This window comes from Belonocnema kinseyi, chromosome 1 (assembly GCF_010883055.1).
Source record: "Belonocnema kinseyi isolate 2016_QV_RU_SX_M_011 chromosome 1, B_treatae_v1, whole genome shotgun sequence".
Lineage (NCBI taxonomy): Eukaryota > Metazoa > Arthropoda > Insecta > Hymenoptera > Cynipidae > Belonocnema > Belonocnema kinseyi.
In genome coordinates this window covers 2348592-2364623 of record NC_046657.1, presented here as the reverse complement: position 1 = coordinate 2364623, position 16032 = coordinate 2348592, and the positions used below count along the sequence as shown (strand labels likewise).

Sequence of the window (16032 nt, the reverse complement as noted above, 5' to 3'; positions counted from 1 at the left end):
TTTTAACAAAAACTAATTTTCACCACAATAGTTGAGTTATAACAAAAACAAATAAATTTTCTGCCGAAAAGAGGAATTTTTAAACAAGAACAAATATATTTCTATGGAAAAAACAAATTTTCAACTAAAAAAAAACTGGTTGTAACTAAAAATTTTAGTACGTACTTAAATTTCTTAGTTTTAAAAAATTCATTTTTAACCAAAAGAGCAAAAAAAATTTCTTAAATTTTTAAAGAATGAAATGATTTTTTAAGAAAAATAAATGAATTTTTAAAAGAAAAAAAGAATTTTCTACAAAAAAAAACGATTAATTTTCGAGCAAAAGACAAAAATAATTCAATTTAAAAAAAAAAATGAAATCATTTTTCAATAAAAAAACATACATTTTCTACCAACAAAAATGATTGATTTTGAACTAAAAAGATGAATTTTCAAGCAACACAAAGGATTTTAATATCAAAAAGACGAATTTTCAACTAAAAAAAAAAAAACATTTTTTAACTGAAATTTTAGTATATAATTAAGTTTTCAGTTTAAAAAATTAAAATATTTTTTCTGAAATCTCCTATTATAGTAAAGATTCCTTGTCAAAAATTAATTTTTAACAAAAAGAAAATCGGCAAAATAGTTACATTTTCAACCAAAGAAATGAATTTATAACCAGAATAAGTTATTTTTTAAATGAAAAGGAGAATTTTCTACGATGAAAAGTCAAGCATTTCATTAAAAATTCATGTATTTTAATAAAAAATTTTCCTTTCTTGGTTAAAAATTGATATTTTTGGTTGAAAAATTATTTCTTTGTTTAAAAATTCCAAAATTAAAAAAACAGTTTTCCTTTGCTTGAAGATTTATGTGTTTCCTTTTGAAAGTTTTACTAAATTCCTTTTCCTTAAAAATTTTGCATTGAAAATGCATCACATTTTTTTTAATTATCAAGAAAATGTAATAATTTTATTTTGAATCATTTTTTAAACCTTATAACCTTTTTTATACTAGTATATATTAATACTGCAAGATTTATCAATATTTATTACTAACAAAATGTTGTAATTAAATAAATTTTAATTTTTAAATTGGGAAATTTTTATAATTTCACAACCTTTGATTATTATGGAAAATAATTTTCGACTCACAATTTTACTATTTACTTAAGTTTTCAGTTAACAAAATTAAAAAAAAAACAAAGAAATTCATCAAAATGGCTGAATTGTCAATCAAAGAAATTATTTTTTCAATCAAAAAGATGAATTTTTAAACAAATTTTCTATAAAAAAGAAGAATTTTCGAATGATAAAAAAAAAACAATTTCCAACTGAAAATTGTAGTATATACTTAAGTTTTCAGTTTAAAAATTTCATTTTTATCCAAAATAAGAAACAATTTTTCATCCAAATAATTAAATTTTCAAAGAAAGAAATGATTTTTTAACAAAAATAAATGAATTTTTAGACGGAAAGAAAAATTTTCTAGGAAAAAAGATCATTTTTCAACTGAAAAAGATCAAATTTGGAGGAAAAGAAAAAAATAGTATAATTTGCAACCAAAGAAAAAGGATTTTTTAATTTAAAAAATATAAATATTCAGTTAAAAATGGAATAGTTAAATTCTTATTTAATTAACTTTCCGCCGAAAAACTAATTTTCACTAAAACTTTTTTATTTCTAACCAAAAAAAAAACATTAATTTTTAACTGAAAAAATGGATTTTCAAACAAAGAAAAAATATTTTAATATCAAAACGACGAATTTTCCACTAAAAATAAAATTTTCAACTGAAATTTTAGTATATAATTAAGTTTTCAGTTGAAAAAATTTAAATAATTTTTCTGAAGCTCCTATTAAGGTACAGACTTCTTGTAGAAAATTAACTTTCAACCAACAAAAAAAATGAGGAAAAAAAATTATGAAAGTAGTTAAGTTAAGTTAATAGTTAACCGAAGAAATAAATTTTGAACCAAAATAAATTAATTTTCAAATAAAAATAATAATATTCAACAAAAAAAGATCAATCTTCGAGCAAAAGAAAAACAAATTTTAAAAAAAATAGTTCAATTTTCAACCAACGAAATCATTTTTCACTGAAAAAAGATCAATTTTCAACCAAAAAGAGACGAATTTCTACTAAACTACATGAATTTTCAATCAAGTGTTTGAAAAGAAACGAATTTTCACTAAAACAGTTTGATTATTAACATAAAAGAACATTAATTTTCAACTCAAAAGATAGACTTTCAAAGAAGACAAAATATTCTACTATCAAAAAGACAAATTAAAAAAATATATACTACCCTAAAAGACTAATTTGTGATAACTGAAAATTAATTAAAATAATTCCACAAAGATTATTTATCATCAAAAATTGATTTACATATTTAATCAATTCACCAAAGCGCGCTATGTACAGCCAATGAGACTGCCGATGCGACGCATGCCCAGTGTAGGTATACTCCCTGTGCGACGCATGCGCACTATGGTAAGAACCAAGATGGCCATGAATGCAGTCTGATGTGAATAACAAGCATAACAAGTTGACAATTTGACAAATGTTTTTCGATTTGTTCAACTTTTTTAGTAACTTTAAAAGAAACGGAATACAAAAATGCCGTACGCAAATCAACCGTCGGTTCATATTTCCGATTTAACTGAGGAAAATGTGAAATTTCAAGTCGAAGATACAGAATTAAGGTAAGCTAACCTCAAACTGTCGAATTTATTAATTAAATTAATAAAATCGTGGATATTATGTATATTTCCCCTGATACGAATACTCGAGTATTTAAAAAAACTATTTAGCAAAACGAAGAATTGTTGTTTTCTCATCAATTTTATTTGAAATGATTGCAATAATGTGACAGGACAGACCAAAAATTTCTTTTCTCAAAAGTATTTAAAATAATTAACATATGGTACTAAATTATTTGAACAAAAATGTTGATTGCGAAAAATGTATTCGTATAATTTATTAACTTTGAGAATACACATACAATTTTATATTTTTTCTATTTAAAAAATTATCTTAGAACGAAAAAAGTTAATCTTTTTGGCTGAAAATGCATCTCTTAAGTGGAATATTTACTTTTTTGTTGATAATTCATATTTTCGGTTTGAAACTCTTTTTTTCGTTGAAACTTTATCTTTCTTAGTTGAAAATTCATGTATTTTCTTGAAAATTAATTACTTTATTTCAAAATTTATCTGTTTTATTAAATATTATATTTTGCAGTTGAAAATTCAACTGCAATTTTAAAAATTAATTTGTTTATTTATGTTTTATCATTTGAAAATCAAAAAGCTTTCTTTTGGTTTGATATTTGACTAGTTTGTTGACAATTTCTTACTAGTTGGTTAAAAATTAATTTTTTCACCAAAAATTTAACTGTTTTATTGAAATTTTTCTTTTTTTTTGTTTTGTTAAAAATGAATCTTTTTAGCTGAAATTTTAATTATTCCATTTTTTATTGACAATTGATCTTATTTAATAAAAATTGATGTTTTTTGTTGGTATTATTTTTTACTTAAAATTAATTTTTTACCTGCCAATTTAACTATTCCATTTATTGTTAGAAAATTACATTTTCAAGTTGAAAATTTAAGTACTTTGTTAAAAATAATTAGTTTTTGATTTGTGGTTCATACTTTTAATTGCAAGCCCCTATTTTTTTGAAAGTTTAACTATTTTATTGAAAATTTCTTTTTACTTGGTAGAAAATTAATTTTTTTATCAAAAATTCAACTTCCACTTTTAATAATTATCTTTTCTAGTTGAAAATTTATCATTTAAAATTTATAATTTTTAGTTGAAAATGTATATATTTTATTGAAAATTAATTCCTCTAGTTTAAAAATTTTATTATTTTATTAGAAATTACTTTTTTTGTTGTTAAAAATTAATTTTTTAATGTGAAAATCTAACTTCCATTTTTGGTTAACAATAATTGATATTTTTTAGTTAAAAATTTATCTTTTTGGTTGAAAATTCTGTTTATTTGTTTTGTTTAAAATTAATTTTTTATCTGAAAATTTATCTATGATAGAAAATTAATTTTCTTTGTTAACAATTAATTCTTTGGCTCAATTTTTTTTTATTATTAATAATTTTAATTGCAAAAGCTTTTTTCGTTTGCATTTTTACTTGATAATCTATCCTTTTTAGTTTCAAGTTAATACATTTTGTTCCAAAATAATTTTTTTCAGTTAGAAATATAACTATTTTTTTGAAAATTAATTTTTTTTTGTCAAAAAATAATTTTTTTAACTGATCATATAACTAATCAATTTTTATTGAAAACTGATCTTTTGTAGTTGAAAATTAAAGGATTTGATTCGAAATTTGTCTTTTGGTTCAAAATTTATTTGTTAAAAATTAATTTTTTTTGTGAATTAAACTGGTTAAAAATTCTTTTTTGTTGTTATTGTTAAGTTATTTTATAAAGTAAAGATGTATCGTTTTCAATTGAAAATTCATTTTTTTTTGAAAATTAATTTCTTTACTTAAAAATTTAACAACTTTGTTGAAAATTAGTTGTTTTTTCTTGTTTTAGAATTAATTTTTTACCTCCAAATTGAACTATTCCATTTATTATTATAAATTTATCTTTTTTAGTTAAAAATTCAACTACTTTGTTAATAATATTGTTTTTTATTTATGATTCATCATTTTAATTGAAAAAGCTTTTTCATTTTGTTTAAAATTGAACTATTTTGTTGAAAATTCGTTTTTACGAAAATTAATTTTTTGTACCAAAAATTCAACTACTATTCCATTTTTTCTTGAAAATCTATCTTTTTTCGTCGATAAGTCATACATTTTGTTCAAAAATTAATTTTTTCAGTTAAAAATATAACTATTTTTTTGAAAAGTCGTTTTTGTTTCAAAAATTAATTTTTTTGAACTGAACATATAACTAATCAATTTTTATTGAAAAATTATCTTTTTTACTTGAAAATTCAACTATATGATTAAAAATTTAAATTATCTACATTATGTTTTAAGTTTTTCAAAAAATGTTTAAATTTTACATTTTTAGAAATTTTATCTTTTAAAATGATTGGAATTTTGTAGAAATTTTTTTTTTTATTCTGACAAATTTTTTAAAAAATCCCTAACGTCTTCCAGATTCTTTTTTGAAAATTTTGGGACTACCTTGATATCTTTTTTAGATGCATTTTGTGAAACAAAAAGTCATAAAAAAATTTCCCAGAACTCTGGAGAAAAATCTTTTATTCTCTTGAAACTATTCTAATTTTTTTTAAACTTATACATTTTTTGTTCGAAATCTTCAAAAATCTAGGTCATGTTTTTAGTTTTTAGAAATTTCATCTTTTGAAATGATTCGAATTTTTCCTCTGCAAAATTTAAAAAACTCCTAGTCTTGCAGATTCTTTTTTGAAATTTTGAAAATCGTTGGGAATGTTTTGATATCATTTCTTAAACCTTTTGTGAAATAAAAAGTCATACAAGATTTTTTCAGAAATCTTAAAATCTTTTTTTTTTATTTTCATGAAACTTTTCTAATTTTTCTCAAAACTTATACATTTTTTGTTCAAAATTTTCCAACATCTGCATTCTCTTTCAAGCTTTTAAAAAGAATCAAAATAATAATTTTGAGAAATTTTATCTTTTATAATAATTCGAATTTTTCCAAAATTGTTTTTTCAATATTTTGGAAAATTTAAAAACATCCCTGACGTCTTCCACGTTCTTTTTCGACAATTTAGGAAATCTTTGGGAATATTTTGCTATATTTTTTAAATGCATTTTGTAAAATAAAAATTCATAAAAAAATTTCCCAGAAATCTTGACATTTTTTTTTTCAAAAATCTGCATATGATATAATTTAAAAATTATTTTATTTTCAGGAGTGTGCTTTTCTTAAACGATTTGAATTTTACGTAAATTTTCAAAATATTTTAAACATAATAGTTGATTTTATTTAATTTTTTTTATTTCGAAAATACATTAGATAGACTGTTATAAAAGAGTATTATTTTTAAGATTTCGAAGAATCTTGAATTATTGAACTTTTAGAAACAATGGGATAAAAAATAAAAATTACCTAATTATGATTTATTATTTTTTATTTGAAATTTTAGCGTTGCAAATAGTATGAGGCGAGTTTTTATCGCTGAAACTCCAACAATGGCGATAGACTGGATTCAAATTGAAGCGAATTCCACAGTTTTGAGTGACGAATTTCTCGCTCACAGAATTGGAATGATTCCCTTAATTAGTGATGAGGTATGTATTAAAAAAATTGAAATTAAAATTATATGTATTAAAAATCAAAATTTATCGCTTTGGTTAAAAAATTGATTATTATGTCGAAAATTTAATTATTTTGTTGAAAATATAACCAATCTAGTTAAATAATCCGTCATTTTAGTTTAAAATTCATCTCTTTGATTAAAAATTAATTTTTTTGTTTCATTAGTAATTTAACTATTCTACTTTTGTTGAAAAAATTGATCTTTTTTTAATTGAAAATTCACATATTTTGTTCAAAACTATTCAATTTTTTGTTGAAAATTCATCTTTTTTTCGTCTGTACTTCTGTTTGAAATATTCAAAAATTTACAGTTTTCTAACAAAAATTTTGAAATATTTTCAAATTCAAAATTATTTTTAAATTATTTGAAAATTTTGAAAATTTCACAATTAAACTAACTCGTAAAAAATATACATTTTTATAAACAAAATTTAAACATTTCTTCAAGTTTTAAATTATTTTAAATTTGTTTACTCCTTAAATTTTCTCTTAAAAATTAATTAAATAGACAAATTATTGAATTTTTTTCCAGAAATCTTCAGAATGTTTTATTCTCTTGTAAATCTTTTTTTATGTTCCTTAAAAAGATTCTAAACTCGTTTTCGAAATCTTAAAAAATCTACATTCACACTGAAATTTTTTTATTTTTTCTCAAGCTTAAAATTCTATCTAAACCTTTTCGAAATTTATAAAATTTCTAAGCATTTCAAATGATTTTAATTTTTTCCTCAAATTTGGTCAAGTCTTGCAAATTAAAAAAAAACTTAAAGTCTTAGATTCTTTTTGGGAATTTTTTGAAGTGATTAGAAATATTTTTAAAATTCTTTCGAAATATTTACAAATTCTTAATTATTTTCGAATGATTTAAAAACGTCCAAATATCTCTTGAATTGCTTCTTCAAAAATTTACATTTTGTTAAAAAAAAATTTAATTATTCCAGTTGAAAATTTCAATCATTTGTTGAAAATTAATTGTTTTTTTTTTTAAAGAAAATTAATTTTTTCAACTGAAAAAATAAACTGTTGAAGTTTTAGTAAAGAAATTATTATTTTTTAGTTGAAATCTCAACTACTTTGTTGAAATGTATGTATTTAATTCAAAAATCTTTCATTTTTAGTTAAAAATTTAAGTTTATTAGTTAAAAATTCATATATTTTGTTTAAAATTCGACTTCTTCGGTGGAAAATTATTCTTCGTGTTTTAAAATTTAAGTAACCCAGTTGAAAATTTAACTATTTTTTCGTTTTCAGTTTTAAAAAAACATATTCTTTAATTGCAAGTCCATGTATTTTGTTCAAAATTATTTAATTTTTAATAAAAATTGATATTTTTTGTTAATATTAATTTTTTCAACCAAAAAATTTTAAAGCCTAGTCAAATAATCGGTTATTTTAGTTTAAAATTCATTTATTATCAAAAATGATTTTTTTTAAACTTGAAATTGAACTAATATATATAATTTGGATAAAAAAAATTTCAGTTTTAGTTGAAAATTTATGTGGATTGTTCGAAATTATTAATTTTTTTTGTTGAAAATTTAACTATTCCAGGTAAAGATTCGTAATTTTAGTTGAAAATTCTTTTTTTTTTTTAATATAACTATTTTGTTGAAAATTCTTTTTTTTGTTGTTAAAAATTTATGTTTTTAAATGAAAATTTAACGAATCTAGTTGAATAATTAATCATTTTAGTTTATAATTCATGTCTTTGATTGAAAATTAATTTTTTCCATCGAAATTTAACTAATCTATTTTAATTAAAAAAACGTACGTTTTTTAATTGCATATCTATGTATTTTGTTTAAAACTATTTAATTTTTTAGTAGAATTGATAATTTTTAATTAAACATTCCATTTTTTCTTAAAATGCTTTTTTTGTTGTTAAAATTGAAATGATTCGTTGAAACTTTATCTATTTTGTTCAAAATTATTATTTTGTTTTGTTTTTGGTTTAAATTAATTTTTTTTAATGAAAATTTAACCAATCTAGTTAAATAATTCATAATTTTAGTTTACAATTCATCTCCTTCATTGAAAGTTAATTTTTTTAACTAGAAATTTAACTATTCTATTTTTGTTTAAAAAAACGTCAGTTTTAGTTGAAAATTTATGTATTTTGTTGTTGAAAATTTAATTATTCCAGGTCTAGGTTTGTTATTTTAGTTGAAAATTCATCTTTTTGGTCTAAAATAGAACTATTTTTTGAAAAAACCTTTTTTTTTTTTGTTATTATTAACAATTACTTTTTTTCAATGAAAATTAACCAACCTAATTGAATAATTCATCATTAATTATTTTAACGAGAAATATAACTATTTTATTTTAATTAAAAAGCCTATATTTTTTCAAACTTGTTCATTTTTTTATTAAAATGTATATTTTTAGTTAAAAATTCAAGAATTTTCTTAAAATTCGTCTTTTTTGGTGAACATTATTATTCTTGGTGGAAAATTCAACTATTTTAGTTAAAGATTCACCATTTTAGTTGAAAATCTAATTATTTTCTTCGAAATTAGTGTTTGTTTCGTTTGAAAATTAATTTTTTTGTAATGAAAATTTAACCAATTTACTTAAATAATACATAATTTTACTTTATAATTCATCTCTTTGATTGAAAATTAATTTTTTAACTGGAAATTTAACTATTCTATTTTTGTTTAAAAAAAACATCAGTTTTAGTTGAAAATTCAACTATTTAGTTTAAAATTTATGTATTTTGTTTGAAATTATTAAATTCTGTTGGAGAAAATTTAATTATTCCAGGTAACGGTTTGTTATTTTAGTTGAAAATTCATCTTTTTGGGCTAAAATAGAACTATTTTTTGGAAAATTCTTTTTTTTTTGTTGTTGACAATTAATTTTTTTCGATTAAAATTTAACCAACCTAGTTGAATAATTTATCATTATTTTAACGAGAAATATAACTTTATTTTAATTAAAAAGCATATATTTTTCAAAACTATTCAATTTTTTTATTAAAATGTTTATTTTTAGTCAAAAATTCAAGTATTTTCTTAAAATTCGTCTTTTTTGGTGAACATTATTATTCTTGGTGGAAAATTCAACTATTTTAGTTAAAGATTCACCATTTTAGTTGAAAATCTAATTATTTTGTTCAAAATTATTTTTTTTTCGTTTGAAAATTAATTTTTTTATAATGAAAATTTAACCAATTTACTTAAATAATACATATTTTTACTTTATAATTCATCACTTTGATTGAAAATTAATTTTTTAACTAGAAATTTAACTATTCTATTTTTGTTTTAAAAAACATCAGTTTTATTGGAAAATTCAACTATTTAGTTGAAAATTTATGTATTTTGTTTGAAAATATTCAATTTTGTTGTTGAAAGTTTAATTATTCCAGGTAAAGTTTTGTTATTTTAGTTGAAAATTCATCTTTTTGGGCTAAAATAGAACTATTTTTTTAAAAAACCTTTTTTTTGTTGTTATTGACAATTAATTTTCTTCAATGAAAATTAACCAACCTAATTGAATAATTCATCATTAATTATTTTAACGAGAAATATAACTATTTGATTTTAATTAAAAAACATATTTTTTCAAAACTGTAAAATTTTTTTTATTAAAATGTATATTTTTAGTTAAAAATTCAAATATTTTCTTAATTTTGGTGAACATTATTATTCTTGGTAGAAAATTCAACTATTTTAGTTAAAGATTTACCATTTTATTTGAAAATCTAATTATTTTGTTCAAAATACATCATTTTAGTTTATAATTAATCTCTGATTGAAAATTTATTTTTTGAACTATATATTTAACTATTCTATTTTTGATTGGAAGTGATCTTTTTTAGTCAAAAATTTGGTTGAAAATGCATGAATTTCATTCGAAAATATTAAAATGTTGGTTAAAAATTTATCTTTTTGGTTTAAAGATTAAATCTGTTTAGTTAAAAATTTGACTAATTTGTTGAAAAATTCCCATATTTTGTTCAAAACTATTCAATTTTTTGTTGAAAATTTATGTTTTTTTTTTCGTCTGTCCTTCTGTTTTACAACTTCTAAAATGTACATGTTTTTGAAATTTTTTGAAATATTCTTAAATTTTCTAGTATTTTTAAATGATTTGAACATTTTGAAAACTTCTAAAATGAAGTAACTCTTAGAAAATCTACATTTAAAAAAAAATGTAAACATCTCTTCAAGGTTTTAATTATTTAAACAAATTTGCACTCCTTTTTAAATTTTCTCTTAAAAATTAATTAAATAGACAATATATTAAATTTTTTCTAGGATTCTTCAAAATTTTCTATTCTCTTAAAAATCTTTTATAATCCTTAAAAAGATTCTAAACTTTTTTTCGAAATCTTAAAAAACCTACATTAAGTTTGAAATTTTTTTTAAAGTCTTCTAGATTCTTTTTGGGAATTTTTTGAAGTGATTGGAAATATTTAAAAAATTTGTAGGCGCCTTAAGAAAATTTGATTTCCAATATCTCTTGAATTGGCTTACGAAAATTTATATTTTGTTTACAACAAAAATGTAATTATTCAATTTGAAAATTTAACTAACTTGTTGAAAACTCGTTGTTTTGTTTTTTAGTTTTAAGTGTTTTAAGCCTTATTTTTCCAACAAAAAATTAATAATTAACCCGAAAATTTAACTGTTCTACTTTTAGTGAAGAAATTATTATTTTTTAGTTGGAATCTCAACTATTTTGTTAAAATGTATGTATTTTATTTAAAAATAGTTCATTTTTCGTTAAAAATTTAAGTTTATTAGTTAAAAATGCATATATTTTGTTGAAAATTCGTCTTCCTTGCTAGAAAATTATTCTTCATGGTTTAAAATTTAAGTAATCCAGTTGAAAATTTGTTTTTTTTCTCAAAATGTAACTATTCTATTTTAGTTGAAAAACTGATCTTTTTTAATTGCAAATTCACGTATTCTGTTCGAAAATATTCAATTTTTTTATTCAAATGTATATTTTCTAGTTCAAATTCAAATATTTTCTTTAAATTCGTCTGTTTTGGTGAAAATTTTTCATCTCTTTGATTGAAAATTTATTTTTTAAACTAAAAAGTTAACTATTCCATTTTTTAATATTAATATTTTTTTGTAAAAATACAACTATTTGTTAGAAAAATTCATACAACAAGGTTGAAAGCTAAACACATTTGTTGAAAACTTATTTTTTCAGTCGGAAGATTCACCGTTTTAATTCAAAATTCATTTTCTTATGTGAAAATTTACCTATTTATTGAAAAATCCTTCTTTCTTTAAGTGAAGCATTAATTTTTTTAACTGTAAATATAACCCATTCTGTTCAAAATTTAACTGTTATGTTGGAAATACTTTTTTATTGTTTTTGTTAAAAATTAATTTTTCAAACTAAAAATTAAACCATTTGATTTTTGGCTTAAAATTTAGCATTTTTAGTTGAAAATTCGTCTTTCTACTTAAAATTTTAATAATTTTTGTTCCAAATTTATATTTTTTTAGTTGAAAATTCGATTATTTGTTTTAAAAAATCATATATTTTATGGAAAGTTCGTCTTGTTGGTAGAAAGTTAATCTTTTTGGTTGCAAAATGATCTTTCTTGCTGAAAATTTAATTATTTGATTGGATGTTGATCTTTTATTTAAACTTGATTTTTTTCTTATTATTTTGTTCTTATTACTTATATTTATTTTAAAAAAATGTTATCAGAAACTTTATCTGTCCCACTTTAAAATTTAAAATTATTATATTTTTTATTGAATTTTTTTTAAACTGAAAATTCAACTATTTCATTTCTAATTGAAATTTTTTTATTTAAACATTCAATCTATTTGGTTGGAAACTTATATTTGTTAGTTGACAATTCATCGTTTTAGTGGAAAAAATTAAAAAATTCTAAAAGTTTTGACGAATATTTGAACTTTTAATTAAAAATATGAAATTTCAACAAAAAATGGAAAAATTAAAAATTTACCTATTTTGTTAAAAATTTTTTTTTCAATGAAAGTTTAACTAGTTCTGTTTAAAAATTAAGTATTATGTAGAAAATTATTTAATTTTTTTAATTAAAAATGTATTATATAACTGAAAAATTAACTGTTTTAATTTAAAATCAAATTTTATTTTTTTAGTGTAAAATTCGTCCTTTTGCTTTTAAATTCAACTATTTCGTTTGAAGATTTATTATTTTAGTTGAAAATTTATCTCTTTACTTGAAAAATCAACTGATTTTTTGAAAATTCTTTTTTTGTTGAAAATTAATTTTTCTAAATTAAAATTCAGCTAATCTAGTTAAAAAAATAAGTATTATGTAGAAAATCCTTTTTTTATTTGAAAATTAATTTTAATTTAATTAATTTCATTAATTAATTGTAGAAAAAATTTGTATTGAAAATTATTTTTTTCAGCTGAAAAATCAATTGTTTTATGTTTTCCTGAAAGTTGATCTTTTCTAGTAGAAAATCGATTCATAAAATATTTTGTTGTTAACTCTTTGGATGAAAATTCGTCTTTTAGTTAAAAATTCTTTTTTTGAGTATTTACCTATTTTGTTGAAAATTAATTCATATTCTTTTGTTAAAAATCAATTTTTTTAAATGAAAATTTAACTAATCTATTTAAAAAATTAAGTATTCTATAGAAAATTATTATTATTTTTTTTTGTTTGATTATGAATTTATTTTATAACTGAAAATCTAACTATTCCAGTTTGAAAGTCAACTATTATGTTGAAAGTTCTTTTTTTTATCGAAAATTAATTTTTAACAGATAATTTAATTATTCAATTTTTTGCTGAGAAGTTATCTTTTTAGTGTAATTTTTTTTTCTTGTTAACTTTTTTTCAAATAAAATTTTACTGATCCAGTTAAAAAATTAAGTATTATGTAAAAAATTCTATGTATTTTTTTTATCGAAAATTAATTCTTTTAACTGAAAATTTAATTATTCGATTTTTGGCTGAAAATTTATCTTTTTAGTGGAAAATTCGACTTTTTGGTTTAAAATCCAACTATTTCAGTTGAAGATTCATTATTTTAGTTGAAAATTGCACCTATTTGTTGAAAATTAGTTTATTTTCATTGAAAATTTTTCTATTGAAATTTTGTTTTCTTTAAAAAATATTGTGTAACTCAAAAATTTAACTAGGGTTTCAAATTAAATCATTGTGTAAAAAATTATTTTTTTTTTGTATTAAAAATAATTTTGTTACCTGAAAAATTAATGTTGAGCTTGAGAATTAAATTTTTTTATTTTATTGACCTGTGAAATGACCAGAAATTGTTTTCTTCGATTGAAACGGCCACCCTGAAGTTGAAATTTTTAAAATTTAGTGATAAATTTAACTATTTTGATGAAAATGATTTTTTTTTTGGAAATTGAACAATTGTGTTTTGGGTTTCAAAATTCATTTTTTATTATAGGAAAATCGTCTTTTTTGATTGAAATTAATAATTAAATACAAAAATTAAAAAAAACTTCTATTGTAACCTGAAAAACAATTTTTTTTATCATTTGAGAAGGCAGCTAACCACATCCCCTTCATTTTTATATTTTTACATATTATATTTATATTTTATATATTATTATATTAGATATTTTTCTTAATTTATTTTTTTTTTTATTATTTTGAATATTATTTTATTGTAGTTTGATAGTAATAAAAATAAAGAAGACGAAAAAAAGAAAGACGAAAGGGATGTGGGTTGGCTCTCTTCTCATTTTTCTTTCCTCTTTTTTATTTTTATCCGAAAATTATTTTTTTTTAATTTTTTAAGATTACAATGAGAGTTTTTTTTCTCTGTGGTCCAAATTTCGTCGTTGGATTCTTGTTTTTTTTTTTAACAGGAGTGTGCATCAATTAAAAATTGGTTAGGGAAAAGTGAGAAAATTTGTAAAATCTAGTTTTTCGGCCACCCTCGATAGATAAATGAAATTAAAATATTTGGAAATGTTGGTGTAAATTTTAGGTAGTGGATCGAATTCAGTACACGAGAGATTGTCAGTGTATGGATTTTTGTCCCGACTGCAGTGTCGAGTTCACTCTGGACGTAAAGTGTTCAGAAGATCAAACTCGTCATGTGACTACTGCAGATTTTAAATCGAGTGACGCTCGAGTTCTTCCAGTTACATCTCGACATCGCGAGGACGAGGCGAGCGAATACGGCGAAACTGATGGTTCGAAATTTTTTATTTTTATTTCTTACTCTCAAAAAGTCCCCTAATTTACATAAAAGCTTTCTGATTTTACAAAAAAAAGACATTTTTTCTAATTTTTCGCATGAAATTGTCCTTAATTTTTAGTTTACAGAATTAATTTCCAAACAAAGTATTGAATTTTTAGCTGAAAATGATATGGAATATTCAACTGGGTTAGTGTAATAATTTTAAAAAACAAAAAGTTTTGAACAGGATTAGTTATGTTTAAAGTTTAATAAATTCAATTTTATTCCTAAAAATATTAAATTTCAACCTAGAGCATTCATTTTGTATAATAAAGACCCATTTTCAATAAAATGCATGAAAATTTTGACGAATATTTGAATTTTTCACTAAAAAATATTAAATTTTCACAAAAAATGGAAGAATTAAATTTACAGTTAAAAAAATTTATTTTGAATGAAAAAAACGAATTTTCAACAGAAAATGATATGGAATATTCAATTGGATTAGTATAATAATTTTAAAAAATAAATAAATAAAGGTTTTTCAACCTTAAGTTTTAACAAAAAATGGAAGAATTAAATTTACAGTCAAAAAAATTTGTTTTCAATGACAAAAAAAGACGAATTTTCAACTTTTAAGTTAGTTAAATTTAAAATTTAGATATTCAATTTTTTACCTTAAAAATATTAAATTCCAACAAAGAACATAAATTTTGTATAGTAAAGACCAATTTTCAATAAAATACATGAAAATTTTGACGAACATTTGAATTTTTAACTAAAAAATATTAAATATTAACAAAAAATGGAAGAATTAAATTTACAGTTTAAAAAATTTATTTTCAATGGAAAAAAACGAATTTTCAACAGAAAATGATATGGAATATTCAATTGGATTAGCAAAATAATTTAAAAAAAAAAACAAAACAAAAGGTTTTTCAACTTTAAATTTTAACAAAAAATGGAAGAATTAAATTTACAGTTACAAAAAAATTTATTTTCAAAGAAAAAAAAAAATTTCTACTGAAAATGATATGGAATATTCAAGAGGATTAGTATAATAATTTTTAAAAAACAAAAAAAAAGGTTTTTCCACTTTAAATTTTAACAAAAAATGGAAGAATTAAATTTACAGTTACAAAAAAATTTATTTTCAATGAAAAATAAATTTTTCAACTGAAAATGATATGGAATATTCAATTGGATTAGCATAATAATTTAAAAAAAAAAAACAAAACAAAAGGTTTTTCAACTTTAAATTTTAACAAAAAATGGAAGAATTAAATTTAGTTACAAAAAAATTTATTTTCAATGAAAAATAAATTTTTCAACTGAAAATGATATGGAATATTCAAGAGGATTAGTATAATAATTTTTAAAAAACAAAAATAAAGGTTTTTCAACTTTAAATTTTAATAAAAAATGGAAGAATTAAATTGACAGTCAAAACAATTTATTTTCAATGGAAAAAAAAACGAATTTTCAACTGAAAATGATATGGAATATTCAATTGGATTAGCATAATAATTTAAAAAAAAAACAAAACAAAAGGTTTTTCAACTTTAAATTTTAACAAAAAATGGAAGAATTAAATTTACAGTTACAAAAAAATTTATTTTCAATGAAAAATAA

The 16032-nt window shown here is 19.9% G+C and overlaps 1 protein-coding gene across 1 annotated transcript in view; it reads left to right on the top strand.

The window, feature by feature from the left end:
- Nucleotides 1-2493: 2493 nt before the first annotated feature.
- Nucleotides 2494-16032, top strand: part of LOC117167591 (DNA-directed RNA polymerase II subunit RPB3) — a 28611-nt gene continuing 15072 nt past the window's right edge. The window contains exons 1-3 of the mRNA XM_033352648.1: nucleotides 2494-2687; nucleotides 6096-6240; nucleotides 14206-14413. Of these exons, the coding sequence (XP_033208539.1) occupies nucleotides 2602-2687; nucleotides 6096-6240; nucleotides 14206-14413 (439 nt within the window). The 5' untranslated portion in view covers nucleotides 2494-2601. The remainder of the gene's footprint in view (nucleotides 2688-6095; nucleotides 6241-14205; nucleotides 14414-16032) is intronic.